Source organism: Typopeltis vanoorti, chromosome 19, assembly GCF_054136105.1.
Source record: "Typopeltis vanoorti isolate ZY-2024b chromosome 19, IOZ_Tvanoo_1.0, whole genome shotgun sequence".
Classification (NCBI taxonomy): domain Eukaryota; kingdom Metazoa; phylum Arthropoda; class Arachnida; order Uropygi; family Thelyphonidae; genus Typopeltis; species Typopeltis vanoorti.
In genome coordinates, this window is record NC_143567.1 from 407,214 (window position 1) to 430,608 (window position 23,395).

Below are 23,395 nucleotides of genomic sequence, written 5' to 3' on the forward strand. Positions count from 1 at the left end.
TAAATTAAATATGGAAATAGACAACAGAATCAACAAAGCTTGCATGGTAGGAAGTCAATTGAATTAATTCATATGGAATAAGAGAGAAATTAGTCTGAACACTAAATTAGATGTATACAAGACAGTGTTCAAACCAGTTTTAACTTATGGATCTGAGAGCTGGGCCAGAAGTACAACACTTGACCAAAGACTAGAGGCCGCAGATATGAGAGTTCTCAGAAAGAGTAGAGGCGTGAACAGATGGCATCAATGGCATCATAATTATCATATCATATCATATTAAAAACGAGGATATTAGGAAAGAACTTGACATTGTCAGCTTCCAGGAATGCATTAGCAGAGCTAATCTCAGGTGGTATGGTCACTTAAACAGAATGGGCGAGGAAAGATTAGCAAAACAGTGTTCTCTGCCAGGTTGGCAGGAAAATGACCCAGGGGAAGACCAATATATAGGTGGATTAATACGGTACAAAGTGCCTTAGACAATAGAAATATAAGATCTGATAATGGTGGAGTCTTGACAAGTAACAGACTAATTTGGAGGAAAATTGTAGATAGGAAGTTAGTAATTATGTAAATTTTTCATGTAGTACTATCATATCCTGTACACCCCTTGAAGGTATATGTCAGGAATTTGATGATGATGACTTCTTTTTATTTTATTTTTATTTTAGTTTTTAAATTTCTTGGATTAGATCTATGTTCTCCTTAAAGTTTTTAACTTATAAATTCTTCATTCCTGTTAATATACAGGGTGATTCAAAAAGATTGACCCAATTTCGTACAGCTATATTTCCTGAACTATATATTGTGTGTGAATGATCTACATAACATTTGAAAGAGGTGGGTCTAAAGTTTGAAGTACTACCGCTAGAGTGCTTGCCTAGTGCACAGCCGTGTGAAGGAATGTCAGTTGTGAGCAAAATGGCTACTATGCAGCACACAAAATTTTTTGCATTCGGGAGCTCATTAAAATCGAGTCGGCGACTGCAGTGCAGCTTGCTTTTCTTCGTCAGTTCAACATTTAATTCCATTGAGGAAGAGTATTTGTCATTGGAATTATCAATTTGAGAAAACAGGTACGTGTAAGGAAAAAGTCTCGGGCAGACTGCATGTATCGGAGGAGAACGTGAGATGATTTCAGCTACCGCCTTGATGTTATCCGTGCAGCCGGAGGCGAAGCATATTGAACATCTATAAACTTTATTGTTAGTATCATCAGATATACTTTACATCATATTTTCACTAGTCCTTTGTTTGATATATAGACTTACAGAATTGAGTCCATCTTTTTGAATCACCCTGTATAATGACATCATGTTTTTGCCATGAGCTATGTGTATCATTTAATATCCGTTTTGAGGTATACCCAGCCTTCTTTTTCGAATTGGATTATATTTTATTATTTGTTTAGGATATCAGGTGTTGGCCATTCGGTTTACATGTTCTATCCATTTTGTTTATAATTGTTTAGTTTTTCTTCTATTGATTTTGTTTTTAGTTTTAAAATATCTTTGTTTCTTTTTTGCTCAAAAAATATGTATTTTTCAGTTCTTCTCATAAATCTTTCCACTTTTTTTATTCTTTGTTTATCTTGTTTGTTTATTGCCCATATTTCACTGCCATGTAATAATTTGGACACTGCTCAAGTATTGTATATTTTCAAGCAAGTTTCTTTTTGTACTATATTTGGATTGAGTATTCTATTTATCATGCCTATAATCCTTCATATGATATCTTACATCCAAGATCACTGAAAGTATTTATCTGTTCTATTATTTCTTATTAATAAATATTTTAGTTCTAACTGGAGTTTGTCAACAAAATACCATTGTTTTAGTTTTATCTATGGATAATTTTTATTCTAAACTGTTCTACTATAACGTTTAAATTATATATTGTCTTTTTTATCTGATATTATTACCTGATCATCTGCAAATAATAGCATATTTATTTTGTTATTCCAGGAAATTTCTATACCTAAATTATATAAGGTGTTCCATTGTATTAATATTTCATTAATATAAATATTGAAAAGTGTTGGAGACAGAGGACATCCCTGTCTTACTCCTTGGTGTATAGATTGTTTTTCAGATATTTTTTCATTTATTTTTATTTCATTATCTTTGTTTATATTCAATATTGCATGTAGTAAAATATTAGATATATTAACTCTTTGTAATATATATCAAACTGTACATATCTTTTTACTTTGTCAAATGCTTTTTCATAATCTATAAACAAAAGATGAGTTTCTAAATTAAATTCTCTTCTTTTTTCTGTGAGTAGTTTTAAACAAAAAGCTGCATCCTTTTCTAAATCCATTTTGACATTGTGATAATATTTTTTCATTGTATATTTTCAATTTTTCATTAAGTATTCTCTTGTATATTTTGTAGCATGTATTCAGTAAACTAATACCTCTGTACTTAGTAGGTTTTGTTTTATCCCCTTTTTTAAATATAGGTATTACTATACTTGTATTCCATTCTATTAGTATTTGTTCATAATAGTTTTTATTATTGCAAATATTTCAGCTAGAAACTAACTTGCCATCATCGGTGTATTAGCATCACAAAATGAAGTTAGAGCATTATTATTACTATTACATGACACCTCCAAGGAGTCTAAAGACTCATTGAAAGAGGACACTACTCTAAAACTCCCCGTCTCCACCACTCAATCTGCCTAACTACATCAAACCACATCATCTACACCAATGCCATCTACTGCCCACCACCACTAGTATTTCAACAGACAATCGCAAACATCACATCCATGTCCACTATGAGATTCAAACCTGCAGCTTTTTTGACAGGAGAGCTGATATGTAGCCTCAACGGATGTTTGGCCCAAAACTAAAAGGCCCATCCTCAGCATTACAAGGTGAAGTTAGACCAAAGAATGTTAATTATATTTCCACAACTGTCAATATCTCCAATAATCTTACAATAAAAGCAGACTTATTCTTTATAGCAAGGTTGACTCATTTGCTCAAAAGCAAAAACCAACCAAGGTTAACCCAGTAATAAACAGATGGGTTGTCAACATATCTGAACATTCCCTTACTCCCACAGAAACTTCAGCACTTGTGAAAAGATGATTATGGTATTAGTGCCTAAAAAAAAATTCCATCCCAGGATTTTCTACATAACATTCGACCTAATCACTGTCTCAAATGATGATGCTAATAAACTCTGACTAGAAGTCTGCTCAGAGCTAAACTGCTTTCCCCAAACTTATCTTAGGATGAAATCAAAAACCTAAAATCCTTGAGACATAACAACCAGCCCACCATAACCAAAGCAAAAGCTGTAGTACAATAGAAAAATTTCTCTTCTATTACAAGATCAGTCCACTGACTAGGAGATTACTCAGAACCCTACCAGTAGCCAAATCATCAAACTTAATTCCTTACTTAACAAAGTGATCAGTTAGGAAGAAGAACACCAACTAACTATTGAAGACCCATTTTGAAAAAAACATGTTTCTATGGCATACCAAATATCCATAAAGAAGGAGTTACATTCAGACCTATAGTAAACTACAAAGACCACTTATCACTTAGCCAAATTTCTAGCTCATATTTTAAGCTCTGGTACCAGCCACAAACTCAGGAAAAAATTCATCATAATTTTTGACAAAAATAAAATACCTAACTCTTCTGCCTTCAAACATCATGGGCCACTTTGATATCTAGTCTTTATTTACTAACGTGCTTCTGGCTGTCAGAGTAGTTCCCTCCAGACAGTCGAGCTGTTCAACTTTGTAATGCACTCAGGCTATTTCATCTGCAGAAAGCATTTGTACAAACAGATTGAAGGAACTGCTGCGGCAAGTCCATTGTCACCTTGCCGATGTCTATTTAGAGCATCTTGAGGAATCTCTGTTCTCTTCAATACACTGTCAACATTCCTTTTGGGTATGATATGTTTGCCATCTGGCTATACTAAGAAACATCTCTTCATAGCTTTTTATCCAAATTCAACAGTCTTCACCATAGGGGAAAAAAGAAAAGAATGGAAAATTAGCCTTCCTGGACATCCTCCTTTCCCATACCCCTTTTTGAATATTTGGTACATCTGTTCATCATAAACTTACTTTCACAAGCCATTACATTCAACAGGATTCAGCGCATCATCAAAAAACAGGCATCTTCAAGTCTTAGCACATGCTCTACTGAGCAGTCTCCTCCAACAAGAATTGAGCATTATCCAATCCATCTTACTACTGAATGGCTGCACCTTAAGGAAATTTAAATGCATCCTATAACCTATCCCCAAGAACCCTGAGCCTGTAAGCAAGTCTCTCATACCCATATATCACAGGCATCTTGGGGATTATTGCAAAAATCCTCAAAAGATTCAGTCAAAAAAATCTCCTCTTCAATCCACAAAAGATAGTCCCTCTCTCTTTGTTGTTTGCCAGGTTCAGTGTGTTTTCCCCCCCCTCTGTTTGCCAAGATTTGGGAGGATCTCATCATTATAAATAGATGAAATAATGCACCCCCCCCCCTTTAAAAAAATTATTCTAAATCAGTTAATTTAATTTTAGCTTTAAATGTGATCTTATTTTATTTTGTAACCACTTGTAAGATGGCACTCCAGCACATGACTCAGCTCTGTAAATATAATTAGCATCCTTTGTTCTAGCTTCACTTTTGGAATGCTGATGATGGCCCTTTAGTTTCTGGCTGAAATATTTGCAATAACAAAAACTATTATTTATTCTTATAGGTGTCTAATAAACTTAATAATATCAAAAGTGCCATTAAAGTTCATCTATACTCTCTGCAATTGTGTTATAGGTTAGAATTCCAGTATGATTCAATGTTTATGTAAATCTTTAGATGGTAGGCAGTGCTCAATGTCTGATATAATACCATTACTCATGGTTTCTTGATTATCTGACCCTTAAAGGATTTACAGCCATCGTGGATAAGATGTGTAAAAAATATGTTAAATTCACTCTTGAGGATGTACAGGTGCTTATCTTTTGAAAATTAAATAATCATAGAGTAGTTCCTGTTAATCCCTCAAAAATATAAATGAATAAGTTCTTATACATGAAGTTATTGCAAATTTTGCAATAACTTCGTGTATAAGTGAAGTTTCTTTTATATCTTTAAATTTTATTAATAAATAAGCTTTGCAGCTTAAATTGCATCACTGATGAATTGTTTTTTTTTTACATCTTAGAGTACTGCTAGTGAGATTTTAGAAGTAAAACATCCCCTTCAGAATAAATGGACACTCTGGTTCTATAAAAATGATAGAAATAAATCTTGGGAAGAAAATCTTATGGAAATTACTTCATTTGACACAGTAGAAGATTTTTGGGCGTAAGTACGTATTTATTATTATTTTTCTGACTCCCATGGAGTTAGAAGACACTCCTTAAAATCATCCAGTCTGCACGTCTACCACCTTGTAAGGCAATGCATTCCATGCTCCTACCACTCTCCATTCAAAAAAAAAAACTTCTGTTTTATCCACCAGCTCCTTTTGCATCTTCCAGGGAAGGCTTATTGCCCTTGTTCCTTTCCCTTGTTTTACCTTATGAAAAATCTCCTCAGTGTTAATACAATAATAACTCTTCAACAGCTTAAATGTCTCGATCACATTCCCTACCCCTACCTCCTGCCTTTTATCTGCCAAACTCTGCAGTCCACATGACCTCAGTCTGTCCTCATAATCGATATTGTACATCATTTTTGTTATCCATTTCTGCACCCTCTCCAAGGTTACTTCATCCCCTTCAAATCCAAGTGACTAGATCTGAGCACAGAAATCCAGATGTGGTCTGATTCAAAGCTTTTATATGTTGGTACTAGCACACATCTCTCATGATCAATATTCTCCTTGACATTGCTGTAATTCTCTGAGACATCTTCACAACCTTTGCAATATGTCCCCAGAACTTTAAATCTCTATTCACAATCACCCAAGATCCCTTGCTTCCTCTACTTCTTGTATAACTCCATCCAGGAAGTATGAAGCATCCCTTCTGTGATGCTTCTCAAACTTTAAAACCTTATATTTGTTGCATTAAACTGACATCCTCATACTTTTGCTCACCTTTCCAGCTTATTGAAATCCTCTTGAAAAGCCAAAACATCATCTGCAAAGAGCTGAACATCTCTCTGTAGTCCTGTGACAATATCATTGACATAAATATTGAACATCATTGATCCCGAGACTGAACCCTTTGGAACTCTACTCTTAACCTTCCTACAACCTGATACTAAACTCCTATATACAACTCTGATATTCATCAGAAAGCCAATCACTGACCTGATATCCAAATGCATATAATGCAACTTAAAAAATCAACTTGTCATGTGGCATCCTGTCATTTGCCTTGGAAAAATCAAAACAAATGACGTGTATGCCTTACCTTCATTCACTGTTCTTGTTACTCTATTGTGAAAAGTAACTAGATTACTGTAACAAGAGCGTTCTTTAACAAATCCAATGCTGGCCTGCATAAATATTAACCTCATTTGCCCAATTTTGTATATGAGTTCTTACCTCTTTCTCCAAAATCTTAACAACTATAGAAGAAATATAAACAGGTCTACACTATGATACCCCCATTCTACCACTCTGATGAAATGGTACTATCTTACCCTCATTACAAGTGTTTCTTTAAACAGCCAAATTAATGGCACAGTCAGTTCCATAGCACATTCCCTTAAAACACGTGATGAAATTCCATCTAGTCCCACTGCCTTATTGACATTTAGTGTCCTCATTTGGAATACATCCTCTTCGTTCACTTCACCACCCATTATCCTTCTAGGAATAGGGCCTGTAGTACCAGGGTGGAACACTAATAAAGTGATCATTAAATAGCTCAACTATGTCATCTGCTTGGGTTACCTGATTCCCATCTCCATCCTGCAAGATAATCTATCAACTATCTTTCCTCCTGCTTGCCACATAGCAAAAAGAACTCCTTGGGATTCTTCTTGGATTGCAGTGCCAGTCTTCTCCCATATTCTAATTTTTCTCTCCTTACAATACTAGTCACTTTCCTTAGCCTTATATTCCTCATGCAACTGCTCTCCGCCACTCTCTCTTTATATGTCTTTCTTCTACAATTCCCCTTTTATTCCTTTTGTCATCCATTTGACTTCAAATCGCTTTATCTTCTTCACTTAAGGTATACAATCTATCGTTGCTATCAATTACACTAATGACATCCCCCCACACACACACTCTTCCTTTAAATTCTTTCATCCATTGCACTGCTGCAAGCTGGTTTCTGAGTCTGTTATAGTCATCTACCTTATAACTTATAGTTCCACATAGCTTCCTTCTGTTTTGATCCCTGTCCATTGCCTACAGGAGGCAAATATACCATATCAATTGCAATCAGATCATCTGGTATTATGACCAAATCCAGAACTCTTGATCCTCGTGTTCCCTCCACTATATGCTGCCTAAGGCAGTTGTCCCTCAAGAAATCCATAAAATTCAGTTCTCTTATTACTGCATGCTATCTCCTCTGCCCAGTTTATATAACTATAGTTCAAGTTCCTCATGATGATCGTCCACTTTGCACTTGACAAACTAATTTGCTAAATATTTCATGCTCATCACTATCTATATCTCCTTGTTTGTAGCAACATCCCACTAAATATCTTGTCCTATAAACATCCATCTATCCACATATACTCTCAGAGCCATTAGTGTTATTTCCACTGAGATTCTCTACCCTGAGAGCACAAAATTCATCTTATTAGTAACACTACACCACCACTTTTACAATGCCTATCCTGCTGAAATATGCTATACCCTTCGATTTCTATCCTGTTAGAACATCCTCCTCAGTTAACAAAGTTTCACTGACACTAACAACGACTGAGATAATCAATGCCACAAACTCATTCTCTTTGCTCCTAATGCTCCTAGCATTTGTATACAGAAAAACCATTGTATTGCTAGCCTTCTTATAGCCATTATTACTCCACCTGGCTCTGTAATACAGCATATGCTCCCTTAAATTTTCAAGCCACTATCCCCACATGGGGCAATCCCTGCAGCATTCTATATGTTCAATTCTAGTTTCCCTGTCCCAACACACTCACTTGCCTGGAAAACAACAGTCTCTCCAAATGCCTGCACTCTTCTGATTCAAATGCAATCCATATCTTGCAAACAGCTGCTTCTATCCTCAAATGTACTCCACTTATCCCCATATTCCAGACCCCCTTTTCTGCACATTGTTGCTGTCATCTCATTCATCATCACTGCTCTTCTCCTCCACTCCGCATTAGCATAATGGGGAAACACACTCACTACCATCTTTCCTCTGACTCTTCTGCTACACTATATTTAACATCAACGTCAAATCTTGTGTTACATGATTCATGCTACCTCTCATGTCATTTGACCCAACCATTGCTATCACATATAGCACTCTACTCTGTGCATCCCTAACTTTTACGGTTTGCAATCTCTCTCTCTCCTCCTTGCTTCCAGACTCGCTCATCTTCCTGCAATTTTCTCTCTTCCACTGTTTCTCCCATTCTCTCTCTCCTTTGTTCTCTGATGCTGTTATCTTACACCTACTCTCATTCCTCTCACACTAGCCAACCTCTCTGTCCTCCCAAGATCTTCATTCATCCTTCTCAAGTCAGCCTTCATTCCTTCCATCCCCTTTCTCAGTAGTTCTGCTTCTCTCTCACACATATTCTTCTTTCAGTTGCCATTCACACACACACACAGTCATGGCCCTCAGATGAATCATCTCCATCTGCTAAACTACCCTAGTCTAAATCTGTATAAGAAACAGAAAATCACCCACTGTCTTCACTGCCTATGTTTCATGCACATTCCTGTCTCGCACCTGCCACATTCATAGTAAGTATGAAATTCGCAGCTATGTTACGAATAGCATAGTCTTTAAATGGAGAACTAGGGCTGTTACTGAAACTGGCAGCCACCATGTTGAATAATTGCTACACGTGGAGACAATACTGAGATCTTAAAATCCTGACTAAATACCAAACCAATAGCACAAACTTAGTATTGTTATGAAATAAAGACAATATCTTTCCTTACTACTAATGCTTATCTTTAATAGCTTGCGTTACTCGTTGCATCCATCTTTGCACACTTAGCAGCCCCACACCCCAATCATTTTATCCTTTATTTTTATTTTTTTATTTATTTATTTATTTTTTGAGATGGCTTATTGGTTTTAACTCAAGCATTATAAAGCATAAAAATGCATTTGTTGTGTGGTTGGAAGAATGATGTACTGTTTGTAAAGACCAGTTTAAATCCTATTAGGATGCAAGGAACATTTTAAGGCCTTTTCAACTGAAGATGAGTTGCCATCTTATATTGAGGTGGTAGGGCCTCTTGAAAACTCAGTAGATAGCTTCTACCCCTTGACTAAGCTAATAGAATGTCCAGAAAATGCTCACAAACAAAATACACTTATCTTATTTCCTTATGATAATCCTAAGGAGTGACATATAATTAAATTAGGAAACTTATATTCTGTGAACTTCAGACAAAATGTTTTATTAATGCTACATATCATAAGTGGCAGCTGATTCCACTTATATAGTTTAGGGATGTGCTGAATATTCTGTTTTGCTTCAGTATTTGGCCAATTCGGCTTGTTTTTCAGATATTTGGCTTCAGATGAATCATTAAAAAGATTCAGTATGCAGCTAGCCAAAGCAGAAAGAGTCCTGTTGCATGAGTCATAGAACATGCAACCAATCAGGAAAAGCCCTCCTTATCTTGCCTGATCATTCAAATAGGGGATTTCCAAGGTTAATGAGTAAACTTATTCCATAGTGCAATTTCTCAGAAAATTTTCAGCTCTAGCTACTAGCTTGTTCCTTGAAAGAGGTTTTTTCAGAAGTTGGAAATATTTATGAAGAAACCAGATATGCTAATCCCCAAAATACTGAATAATTTCCTAGATCCTAATTTATCACAAATTCATTTTGATTATTAAATCCATAATTATTCTCTGTATTTCACGATTTAAAATAAGTACTTTTTTTTTTCTGGTTTTTATGCTGTGTATTTTATGTATTTTTTTAAATACAATGTTTCTATGGAATTAAATTATAGTTTCATTACAGATGGATCTATAATATATGCTGAAATGGCACATATTATATGTATTTATGTATGAGCCATTTGTATTTATAGCCAAATGTAGAAAGAAAGTGAAATATACAATACTGATTCAACTATAGTTTATATGAAAATATGGAAACAAGTGAAAGTAAGAAATGCAGAAACATTTTCTTACTTTTGAAAATTTACTAGAAAGCTTGGATAGTTATGTTCTTACAAACTCTCTGGTTAATTTTTGAAACCTTAGTTTCCTTCTGCATTTAGCTATAAAATATGGATGTATCCACAATATTCTCCATTGCAGTATATTACTTATTTCAAATTGAAGTAACTGAATTCTGTATTTAAAAAATTTAACAGTTATTGTATTTAGGAAAAGCAAAATTTCATTTTCCATTTTTGTCAAAGAAGAGACTAAAAATATTCATTTTGGCAATATAAAATAAAATAAACACGAATATGGGATATTAAAGTGCATGCTTATTTCTTAGCTGATAAAGAAGAGAAAGCTTAAATGCTGACTACTCTTCACTTATGAAGAATACAGTTCTCTGAAATAGAATTGCTTTGGTATTGAATGAGGATTTTTGTCATTCAGTATGCTTTGGCCAAATATTCAGTACTTCAATCAAATTCTGCTTCAGTGCATCCCTAATGTAGATCAGTGAAAAGTCACAAGACCTATAGCACTTTAGTGCTGAGTGTAACATTTTTTGAATAGCTGAAATCTTTGGGGAAGGCAGCATGAGGGAGACTATTCCTAAAAACAGAAGTAAATAGAATGAAAGAGGAGAACTTGGTTTGATGAGTTTGGAAGTACTTGGTAAATGGAGTAATGATAGCTGCCAATTCAGCACCACTGATCATGAAAGTATCTGTAGAAGAGGCATAAAGGAGAAATTGAATGCGTGTATGAGGGGGTATCTGTCATCAGTTAATCTGATTGCCTTCTTCAGAATAGCATTGTGCAATGCTAGTTAGGTTTTGGTTGCACCGCTGCTAACAAATGTGTGAGTAGCATTCCATATTTAGGTATAGTTGGAGTTTATTCAGTGTTAGCAGTTGTAACTGAAAAGTAGTGGCTTGTGTGGCTGTAGAATCTATAGCAGAACTGTAATTGTGCTAGAAAAGGCCAGAGGTGCAAGTCAGCCCAAGAAGAGAAATCTGATCATGTTTAGATATCTGAATATTATTAAAAGCAAGGTGAAATGACATAAGATTTTATTTGTGGGAAATTATACAGAATTATGTTTTGGTAGCATTGGAGTTCATGAGAAGTTAAAACATTTGCTATGAAGGATCTTGAGGCTTGTAATGATTGGCTACTACAAGATTTGTCAAACGAGATGGAAGACTGGAGTGTACTGTTATTAGCATAGCTATGGATTATGGTTTGAAGTCAGTGAAAGTCATTTGTGCAGAGGAGAAAAGGAGTGGGGGTACAGAGCCTCCAGTGGTCTCATACGTCGATGGAGAAATCTGAGTAGAGGAAACCACTTATCATGGCATGTACTGAGTGAGTAGAGAGGAGGCATAACATAGTATGCCTTAACCTTTTGTTAAATGGTAGTTTGCTGAGCAGATCTCTTTGTTCAGATCTGATTACATGTCAAGAGCAACCGTACAAGTTTCTCCTAGCATTTCCATGGCTTTAGAGGTTGGTGGTGAATATTAGATCCATGGATCAACATTATAAGAAAGAGATCATAATAAGTTACTGAGGAGGAGAAGGGTCATCTATTGAGCAAATTACCAACTTCTGGATGACTTCAGGAGGAATTTTAATTTGGGTGTTTGATATTCAGCAGTGTTAAGAGTTATACAGATGAGAAGTTGTTTCTTCAATGGAAAAAAAAGTTACTTTTTTTTTTTGGAAAATGAGAAGAATATAGAAGGTAAATATGATGATGATGATGGCAGAATCTTCAGACGTGAAAAAGCACTTAGAAGTGGAGGAACGACTTCCCGGAAAGATAACATAAAAAGTGAAGGGAAAAGATATTCTAAATGTCTGGAGTAATTATTTTTAAAGTTATTAAATGAGAACAGTGATAGAAAATATTCAAGCAGATTGTAATACTTGAGGAGAACAACAGAACAATACTTGAGGAGGTAGAAGCCATCAAAAACCCGAAATATGAAAAGAATAGATGAAGCTGGAATAGATGATATTTGACTTAAAATCTTCACATTGGACAGGGGTCTTCAACCTTTCAGACAGTGTGGGCCGCATTAAAAATTTCAATGAAACCTGCGGGCCACTAAGCTATACTGCAGTATTTAGAATTGTAAGATGCTTAACAGATTCACAAGGAATGCTGTCTATTTGATACTTTATATAAAATCCTATAAAAATAAACAAACTCAGCTTTAAGAGCATAGGTAGGAGTCAGGTTCATGATAAGTAAATACAATCGATACTTGAAAAAGGATAATTTAATGAAGAAAACATTCATTTTTTACAATGTCAATGGTAAACTTGGCAATGCTGTTCTTTGACCAGCTTCTCGATGTTGGCATCAATGTTGGAAGTCGCTCTGTGCAGAGTATTCTCAAGATGTTGGTCCGTAATCTTAGTTCTTGTCTTGGACTTCACATGCTTCATTCTGGAGAACTGCTCACATAAGTATGTGCTTCCTAACAAAGCGCACATCTTCAAAGCATGCCAGCGAAGATTAGGGAATGCATCCTCAGAAATGTAGTCTTTGTAAAATGTAAGCAAGAGCACATTGAATAATTTTTCTCTCAGAGAAGAGTTATTTTGAGTTCAAGCAGCTCCATTTGTACTGAGCGTGGCATTTCGGCAGCAATGACACTGAATGGCATTGAAAATAAATCTAAAGAAGACTGTTTGTTACAAAAATCACTAAATCTCTTCGAACTCCCTTCGTAACACAGCTAATTTTGTAGCGTATTCATCAAGAGACAAACAGTTGGACTCAACGAGAAGCTGAAAATGAGTTAAGTGTTTTTTTGCGAGTTGTGCCTCCCAAAGTTTGAGCTTGGCCACAAAAGCTTTGATGTGATCAAACAGAGCATGCACCATTGATCTTTGGATTGTAGCCACGTATTTAGGTCATTCGTATGCATTGAGATGTCGGTCACCAAGGCAAAGTCTGCCATCCACTTCAGATCGTTAAATTCTGCAATCGAATTCACCTTGGTTTGCATGAACTGCTGTATTTCTCTCCTTAAGTCAAAGACTGTTTTAAGAACCTTCCCTCTGTTCAGCCAACACACATCACTATAATAAACCACAGCGCATGATCTGCTTCGTACTGTTGGGTCAAAAACTCTTGGAAATGATGTTGATTCAATCCTCTTGTCCTAATAATGTTGACAACATTCACAATAACTGTCATGGCATTCTCAAATCCAATAGATTTCGCACACAAATTCTCCTGGCGGATTAAACAGTGGTAATGGACGAAATCCTTTCCTTCTAGTTCCGGTTCTTTCCATAGCAACGCAACACACCCTTCGTTCTTTCCCACCATAGCAGGGGCACCATCAGTTACCACACCCTCAAGGTTATTTAAGCTGAGGTCGAAATGCTGGAGCGTTTTTTCTTGGCAGCTTCAAGAATATCAGTGCCTTTTGTCGTTCCCTTCATAGGTACGTGTGCTAGCAGTTACTTCTATCACAGTGAATTGTTGATCAATGCCACAGACAGAGATAGTCAGTTGTGCTGTATCCTTCACGTCTGTGCTCTCATCTAAAGCAAGTGAATATAACGTAAATTCGGACGACCGTTGTTTTAAAGTTCCTTCAAAGTAAAAGCAAGTTCTTTGACACGTCGTGCTACAGTTACCCCAGACAAAATGTTTTTTAAACACTTCCTTATTATTTGGGCACAGAATTTCCCCAACAGGGATGAGACACTCTTTCACAAACTTGCCGTCCAAGAAGGCTTTTGATGTTTTAGCAGTTTTTTCAGCTATTACATAACTTACTTTGACACATGCTTCGCTCTCTTCCCTCTGCCTTTTAAACGTACTCTGCTGGCATTTTAAATCAATTTGGAGACGGTTCACTTTATCCACAAGAAGCTGTCCTTGAAGGTGATCAAAATTGGACGCATGCTTTGTCTCATAGTGTCGATTTATATTGTATTGTTTTGACACTGACTCATGACAAATTAAACACACTGGCTTATCGTCGATTGGCACAAAAAAGTAGAAATTGATACACTTTTCATTAAAAACCTGACGAGAATCGCTTGATTTACACTTTTTACTCATAGACACCATAGAGATGGAAGGTGAACCCATAAAATGATCCAAAATGGCCGTGTGCAATGTTTATTACCCACTGAATATGGCTGGCATGATGAACCTGCGTGCTCTTATACATGAATATTACACTGTTCACGACTGACTTACTGTGGATGAGATCCTCTTGTATTTTTATGAAAATAACGAAGTATCGTTCAGGATGTATCTGGAAGGCAATAGAGCGAACTACTGCTTCAGCCATCTACCTGCGACGTTAGTACTAGTACTTAAGTACTGCTTGGTGCTGATAGATGGCTGAAGAAGCATGTCTATTTAATATTTATTTTTATAGGATTTTATGTAAAGTATCAAATGGAACACGTTCCAAAGCATCTTACAATTCTAAATACCGCAGTATAGCTTAGTGGCCCACGGGCTTCGTTGAAGTTATTTTTTATTTAATCCCGTTTTAATGTTAAGTAGTTATTTTGTCAAAATTGACGGCAGGCCATGGCAAAGAGCTCTGTGGACAATGTGTAATTCAGAAGGCTGAATTCTGAATACTTTGCATAGAGCTCTCAGAGTATCCATCTGTAAAAAGGGAAATAGAACTAAATATTAGAATTACACAGAGCATAACCTTTCTGAGTGTTTTATGTAAGCATACTTGAGGCTAAGAGAAATTGTGGAAGAAACTTGAGAAAAACAAGCTAGGTTCTGGCCAAATAGTTGTTGTCAGGATCAATTTTTCATTTTACAACAAACAGTTGAGAAATCATATTAATATAACATTGTTCTTATTTAAATTTTATAGACCTGGAAAAGACATATGACAAGGTGTTAAGGGAAAATGTGAAATGTGTTGTTATACTATATAGGATATATAGTATAGTTATATAGGATAAGTAAAACATACAGAACAGGTTTACATTTGAATCAGCATGTAGAATTGAAAAAAGTTCAGGTGTTAGTAATGGGTACACACTATCTGCACTCTTATTTATCATTTTGGATCACATCATGAAGAAAATAGCATTAAACATGATATCAGAATCATTTTGTGTCCACTGCTGGACTAATTTTAACTTAAGGTCTGAGAGTTGAGTTAGAAATGAAGCATTAATCAGGGACTAGTGGCCACAGATATGTGAATTCTAAAAAAATTAGTAAAATGAACAGATGACATTAGTGGCAGAAACTTGTATGGTATGATAATACAAAACTGGAGAGCCAATGGTTATGGAGTTTGGAATGAAAAGATAACACGTCAAGTATTATGTTGATGGAATTGGAGTCCAGGAAATTGATGAGACTGGAAATCATGGACAGGAATTAAAGAACGCATATTGCAAAATTGAACAGAATGACTCACTTTGATGTTGAAGAACATGGCAGACAAAGTAAGGAATTATCCCTCTTTATGAATTTTTGATACAAATATGTGTAGACATGTACCATTTTAATCTTTAAAGGTACCTGTGGCATAACTATAAACAGCAAATTACACAACAACCACGGTAATTAACTTTAATGAAAGTACAGATATTTCATACTGAGAATAACAGTACATCATCAGTGTGTGGTAAGCAAATCAATAAACAGGAATACAAGGTACATACAACAGTTAGTTTTCCAATTAAAAATTGTTGCTTCGAGCTAGAAATTAATATATTAATGACTAATAAAACTATTTTTGATGTTTACATAAAATGAAACTCTCCCAAACTTTTGGGGAAGAGAGACAATTCAGGTTAGGCCAATGTAAAATGGCTTTGCAACTTTCTTTGAAAAGATGTTCACATTTAAAACTGCTTCTATGAAGAAGTTGAGCTTCATCCCACTGGATACTGTGTTTAGCATCAATGCTATGCTGTGCCAGACCAGACTTTTGAGGTTTCACGTATTCATTGTAATACTGATGTTCAGTAATTATTTTTTCCACAGAACAGCTTGTCTGCCCAAAGTATATTAAATTACATTCACAAGGTATCTGGTAAACACCAGCTAACAATATAGGTGACAGTTTATCTTTTGTAGATGGTAATAGATGAGAAATTTTGTTGATAGGAAAATATGTGGGAATAAGGTGATACTTCAGAATTCTACCAACAGGTTTAGAGATACCAGAAACTTGCAAATGCAATGTTATGCGAGACTCAGGTCACATAGAAAAAAGTAGGGTTATGTTCCGAAATCTTTTTTTTTTTTTAATTATATAAACAACAATGACATCCAACAAAAATATTCTTATATTTAATTCAGGTAATTCATGTAAGTTAAGAAAACAAACTATGAAACAAATATATAGTATAAAATTATAAAAATTACAACTTGTGCGTAAACTTCATTGCACATAATGCATAAATGTTTAGGCAAAATAAAATAAAGTGAATATTTTAATCGTCATTGTTGTCTTCAAAACTAACATTTCATAGATGTTCTTTATTTATGAGTGGTCGGACGTCATTGTCATCACTTGAAATCTCTTGGACATCATTTGTAAAATTCTCATTGCATACTTCGTTTATCAAGAAGTCAGTAATAAGACTTTGCTTATTATTATGCTGCAATTTTTTATTAAGTTCATAATACGGAGCTAAACAAATATCCAATTGTCTCGTGAATTTTCTGGAATGCTCCATTGAGGAATCATTATCCATAAAATAACTTCCTAACTTTCTTGCCAAGTCCAATCCTTCTACTAATTTCTTAAACGAGGATTCTGATTCATCACAATCAGAATCCTCGGCAGAACTTTCCCTGCCATTTGGTTCACCGTCATCTATTAACTGTACCAGTTCCTCCTCATTTAAATTGATTTCCCCATCAATTAGTTCACTAATTTTGGTTTCAGCCATATCGCAAAACCCCTCTAAGTGGCCATAACTATAAAAATTATTTTTTTACATAAAAAAGCATTACATATTATGTATATAACTCACCAGAAAATAAAGTGCTCGGCTTGATATTAACACACTTGTGATTTTTTAATGTGGTTTCCCAGCAAAAAAAACAAAGACAATTTTCAACCACAAACACTTTATACGGTAAACAATTGATGACATGCATGCATGCTAAAGGGTATTTCCCCTAATATAAATTCGCTACGTATAACTACATGATGATATGGGCAGACGCAAATTTAACGAAAAAGATAAAATTTGATTTTTAAGTCGCACGGTGAAAAATATGAAAAGATAAAGGGTTACTATAAGGGGGACCGAAAAATAATCAATTTTTTTTAACTACATTTTTAATATAAATTTTATTAAAGAACAAATTAACATTATTCAATTCTATAATTGCTATCGTTAATTATAACCTTATTCCAATGATCTACTAAGTTTAGAATTCCTTTTTTGAAAAAGGTTTTTTCCTTTGGAGGCAAAAAATTATATCAAACTCCTTTGGACATCATCTTGCAAACGGAAGGTTTTATTTCTTATGCTGTGTTCTAAGGACCTGAATAAGTGATAGTCACTAGGGGCAATATCCGGCGAATATGGAGGATGTGGTAGAAGTTCCCATCCTGACTAATTTTTTCTTGGGTCATTCTTGCAGAATGTGGTTTTGCATTATCTTGCTGCAAAATTACCCCTTTTCGATTGACAAACGCAGGATGTTTGATTAACAATGCTTGATGTAGTCACTCTAATTGTTCACAGTAGATGGCTGCTATGATAGTCTTACCTTGTTTCATGAGTTCGTAATGAATAATTCCATGAATATCCCACCAAACACACAACAGAACCTTTTATGGATGAAGTCCATCTTTAGGTGTTGGAATTGGAGTTTAATTTGGAGAAAGCCACTGTTTTTTGCATTTATTATTCTTATACAGCACCCATTTTTCATCACCAGTTACGACTCGTTCCAAAAAGGGGTCATTTTGTTGTCTGGTTAACAATGAATTGCAAATCGCCTGTCTCTGTGCTTTTTTTGTTTTCTGACAGTTCATGCGGTACCCATACACCCTGTTTAAGAACCTTGCCACTTTTATGTAAATGCTCTTGGGCAGTTGACCATGATGAATTAAGTTTCTCTGCTAATTCTTGTATGGTTTGTTTTGAATCTGATTCAACGAGAGTCTTAAGAGCATCATCATCTAGAGTAAGAGGTCTTCCAGATCGAGGATGATCAGAGAGATCAAAATTTTTTTCTGCAAATCTCCTAAATCATCGCTGACATTTGTTAACCTTCAATATGTCTCCATAAGTTGAGCAAATGATTTTAGTAGCCTCGGTGGTATTCTTTCCTTGGTGAAACAAAAACAGCATACAATGACGTAAATGGTGCTCTTCAACTTTAAAGTCCGCCATATTAAAAAAAAAACAGGTTTTTTAAATGGAAAAGTAATGCTAATATTTAAATAAAAATCAAATTTAATAATTTGTGTTATTTAAAAAAAAACAATTGGCTAAAAATGACCTATTAAAAATAATTGATTACTTTTCGTTCCCCCGATATAACATGGTCTACAATTTGTAGACCATGTTATACGAGGGTTACCTGTACTGTTATTTTATTTAATATAATGCATTTTAAGGCTATTTTACTGTAATATTGAGATCCATTTTGTGAAAAATCCTTACGTGATAGAGGAAAATGAGAGAGATATTTGAAATCAACAGTCAAAAATAAATCTGAAACAGTTAATAGTTTCCAGACAACTTTTTATGATTCGAATTTTGCAGGCCTGTGTTATCTGCTGGATTTGATGAGGGTTATAACCATTTAATTTCATTCAAGTTTTGATATTGAGAAGTTCTTATTGTAAGCTTGAGGAAGAGTAGCATACATTGTGTGCTCTATTAATCAGACTTGATAAGACCAATTTTTTGAGAGGTATGGTGAGCAGACATTCAATGAATGTATCTGCCAGTCCAGACAGGTTTTCAATAAATACTGGTTGACAAAATACCAGAGGCTGTGGGAGTAAAAAGGATTTCCAAGAATGGTAAACAACCAACATTTTCTTTTTCCATGGTGAATTAAATGCGTGGATATTGATCCATTGTAGGAAAATAGTAAGTTAATTTTCAGAATGAGGCCAAACAGCAAAAACATCATCGATGTAACAAAACCAAAAAGAGGGTTTGGGGATGAATGGATGAGAACATGGTATATTTCAAATGGTTCAATCTGTCTATAGATCTTGTTTTTCCAGCTGAAATATCCATTGTATAACAGATTTAAAAATCTTCACATCAGGAGAAATATCATCATGTAGTAAACTAATAGTGTCAGGTAACGGAATGTCAGTAAAAAAGGAAACAGTATCAAAACTGGCTAACAGATCCAGCTCTTGTATTTGAATATTCTTGATTTTTTTGAGAAAATGTGTGGAATTCTAGATGAATGATCTGGATTGTTCAATATGGTTTATGGTTTGTAGTTTATAAATTTAATAATTTATAAAAGAAAATAAAAAAAAATAGAAATTCTATAGATGGGAGGGTCAATACAATTCACGATGGATCTTACTGGACAACATTCCAAATTGGGTGCATAACTTATCCAAAGTATTTTGATCCCAGCTAACAATTTCATCAAGAAACTTGTTTAATCTGTGTTTTTCTCATCTCATCTTCCTTTCCCTCTTTTACCTTGCGGTGTCGAGGGTTTATTAATCATCAGACCTCAAGCCGTTCACAGGATAGGGTGGTCAGCCCTATGCCCCGGTGTATCATGTCTGTAGTGTTGAATTCTCGAGGCCGGTTTACCTGCTTCATCCTTTTTCCCAGGATAAACTGGGGAAAAAACCCTACTGTCCAATCCCAAGACCGGCTAACTTGACTATAGCTGAGGAAGATTCTTCAGCTCCTCACGTCACCGACAGGAATCGAACCTAGGACACTCCTTCCCCAGGCATATGGTTGCAAAGCGAACAGCCATTACACTAACCGCACGGATCTGTGTTTTTGTAGGACTATAACTAATTTCTTGATAGGCTTAGGTATCCTGTAAAAGGCAGTCTATCTTCCTCTCTTAGTCGGCCTTATCCATTAACTTTTCCTTTATCTGCTTTAGAAATAGATATATGATTCTTTTGTCTTAATGAAAACAGCACATGGATTTCAATACTAGAAAAATTAATTGGAGGTAATTTGCTTTTAAAGAGTAAAGCTGCAACTTTAAAAGCATAGTTTATTAGCATCTTCTTTTGAAAATCCCGACAGATTGCATTCAGTGTTATGCAAAAATAGCAAGGTACGGAATGAATTTAGGTACCAGAGCAAACTCATGACCTTTAGTCAACACGCTAGTCTCAGCATCAGACAATGGACGTCCAGAAATATTCACAGCCCATTTATTAGTAGGATTTTGTCAGGAGTAAATTTTTGCTTATGGTATAATGATTCATATTTTTTCATCATTCTGCAGGAATATCTTCCATAAGAATGGGCTGAGAATTGTTTAGAAACACGTAGAACGATATCAGTAATCCACATTGTCACCCATAGTAGCTGAAATTCTTTCAAGATCTAAAATAGACTGAATATTAGAAATCTTTTTAGCTGCTCAAAGTTGGTTCCATGTCATGGAAAACTTGCACGAATATAAATTGCATGAGCTCCATGTGACCAAACAGTCTCTGTAAATCTAGCAAAGAAGGAATAACTTTCATATCATGATATTTTTGAGCAGTGCAATCCAACCACGAAGCTTACCTTAGAAAATAATTTTCCTAACTTGCCTTTTAGTTTAGCGAATTCTTGCACATGAAGTATAATAAGTCTAATCTTTAAAGGTATTATTATAGGTATAACTATAACCAACAAATTACATGATAATCACAGTAATTAACTTTAATGAAAATACAAATATTTCATACTGAAATTAACAGTACATCATCTTGTAGAAACAAACAAATCAAAGAACAGGAATACAAGGTACATACAACAATCGGTTTACAAATTAAAACTGTTGCTGCAAGCAAGAAATTAATATATTAATAAATAATATTGAAACTATTTTTGATGTTTACATAATATTAGAATTTCCCAACTTTTGGAGAGGGAGACAATTGTTATGATTCAGGTTAGGCCCAATGAAAAGGGCTTCAACTTTCTTGGAAAAGGTGTTCATATTTAAAACTACTTCTATGGAGAAGACGAGCTTCATCCCACCAGATGCTGTGTTTAGTGTCAATATCTGTACTTTAATTAACATTAATAAAATTTAATAACTGTATTGTGTAATTTGTTGTTTATGTACCAGTAGTATGTATTTTAAAGGAGAAATTTTTGTCATCTGTATAACATATTCCTTCTTCCTCTGTGGTCCTGCACTTTAAAATCATTGTTGTTCAAAATCTTTCTAAAGGATTGCCATAGGTAATTCAATGAGATGTGGTTGGGAGTTCTCTCATGTCATTTCAATGAAGTCAGAGATGTCACAAATCTATACCTGATTCCTGTTAACTACTAACTACTTAGTTAAATAAAAAAAAAGAGTTGGGGCATTTTTTTGCTGTGATGGTGCTATCATATTACAAGCCATTCATAACAGTGTTTCTTTATGGTATAAGCAATGCAGAAAGAAAAGTAATTTATTATGATGTAAATCCTTTCCTTTAGTATTCGACATTCATTTTACACAAATTATGGACTCTACAACCGTGTTATAAATAACTATTTTAATTTCCTGACGTTTTGACCTTCTATTAAGGTCATCATCTGGAGTATATGCACACACACACACAGAGAGAGAGAGAGAGAGAGAAGCTAAATTACATTTCACATAGTATGCTGAAGAGACAATGATTTGATCAATGGTTATTCTACTGGCCTGACCTCTAGTGAAAATAGAATAAAATTACAATAAATAAATTAAATAAATTAACTACATCAAAGCTGTTCTATTTAAGACATCAGAGACACATTCTTTCATATAGATATTTTGTTACAGTGAAAATGATGTCCTAATTTAACATGACAATTATTATATTATATTTAGGATCCTGGATTACCTATGGTTGTATTTAAAATTAACTCTTAGGGAGAAAGGTTAAGTGGGTAGAATATGTGCCTTCCAGATGCTTGGATTTTTAGATAGTTGATCAAATCATTGTCTCTGTATATATATATATGTGTGTATATACTCCAAATGATGACCTTAATATGAATGTCGGGAAATTAAAATAGTTGTTTATAATGGTTGTAGTGTGCGTAAAATGAATGCTTGATCACCTTGTAACACTAAAGGAAAGGATTCTGATAATTCATGGAGATTCGATACACAAGCAATGCCTTCCCTATATTAAGTTGAAGATTCATGTTTCTGTTTTGATTAACTAACTGGCATTTTTAAAAAGTTGTAGAGACTGTAATATCATTCCAAACTGCATCAAACCGAAAAGAAAATTTACCTCGACAAAAGCACTACGAATAAAACACTGCATGGCGAAAGCATTGCTCAGAGAACAGATCCAGGCTACTTGAAAGAACTTAGCTTATGCTCAAGAGGTCATGAATTTAAAATCTGAACTTTCAAGATTTTTGAAACCCAGATATTTGGGATATCCTTGAGAGGATTATGGACAACTCGGTGAATCACATCCGGGAAACAAAGAAGGCGAAACTAATCCAAATTTCTTCGACTTAAAGATTGACAACGTTCGGAAAACCAACAGACATATTTGAATTCCTCCGGAGTGAACGATAACAGTCAACCGTAACCCAGTGATAACAACCAATCAACCAACAGGAGCCGCCAACTGCCTTTAGCAAAACAGTCACGTAGTCAATCAATCGAACCATGTCCTCAACAATGATGAGCTCGCGGTACTCAGCAAATGTTTAAAATTTGCTGTTGCACCCAGAATGATTAACAGACTTGATTTTATTTACCATATCTTAAGCTTAAGATTTCTCCCTACCACCAAAGCAGATAAAATACGTTTGGAAACCTCTAACATTTTAATTATACAAAAAAGCAGCAACCTAACAAAATCAGAATTGACAGCAGTAAATTGCTAAATTTAATCAGGACATAGTAAATACTAGAACCAATAAAGGCAGGTATGGAATGTACACAGTTATTCTAAATCAAACTACTTATATGGAAAAA

At 34.8% G+C, this 23,395-nt stretch overlaps 1 protein-coding gene across 1 annotated transcript in view; it reads left to right on the top strand.

The window, feature by feature from the left end:
* The window catches only part of LOC150095808 (eukaryotic translation initiation factor 4E-like), a 151,478-nt gene that overhangs the window by 49,009 nt on the left and 79,074 nt on the right, over positions 1-23,395 (top strand). Inside the window, exon 2 of the mRNA XM_090408818.1 lies at positions 5,199-5,341. Within this exon, the coding sequence (XP_090264944.1) occupies positions 5,199-5,341 (143 nt within the window). The remainder of the gene's footprint in view (positions 1-5,198; positions 5,342-23,395) is intronic.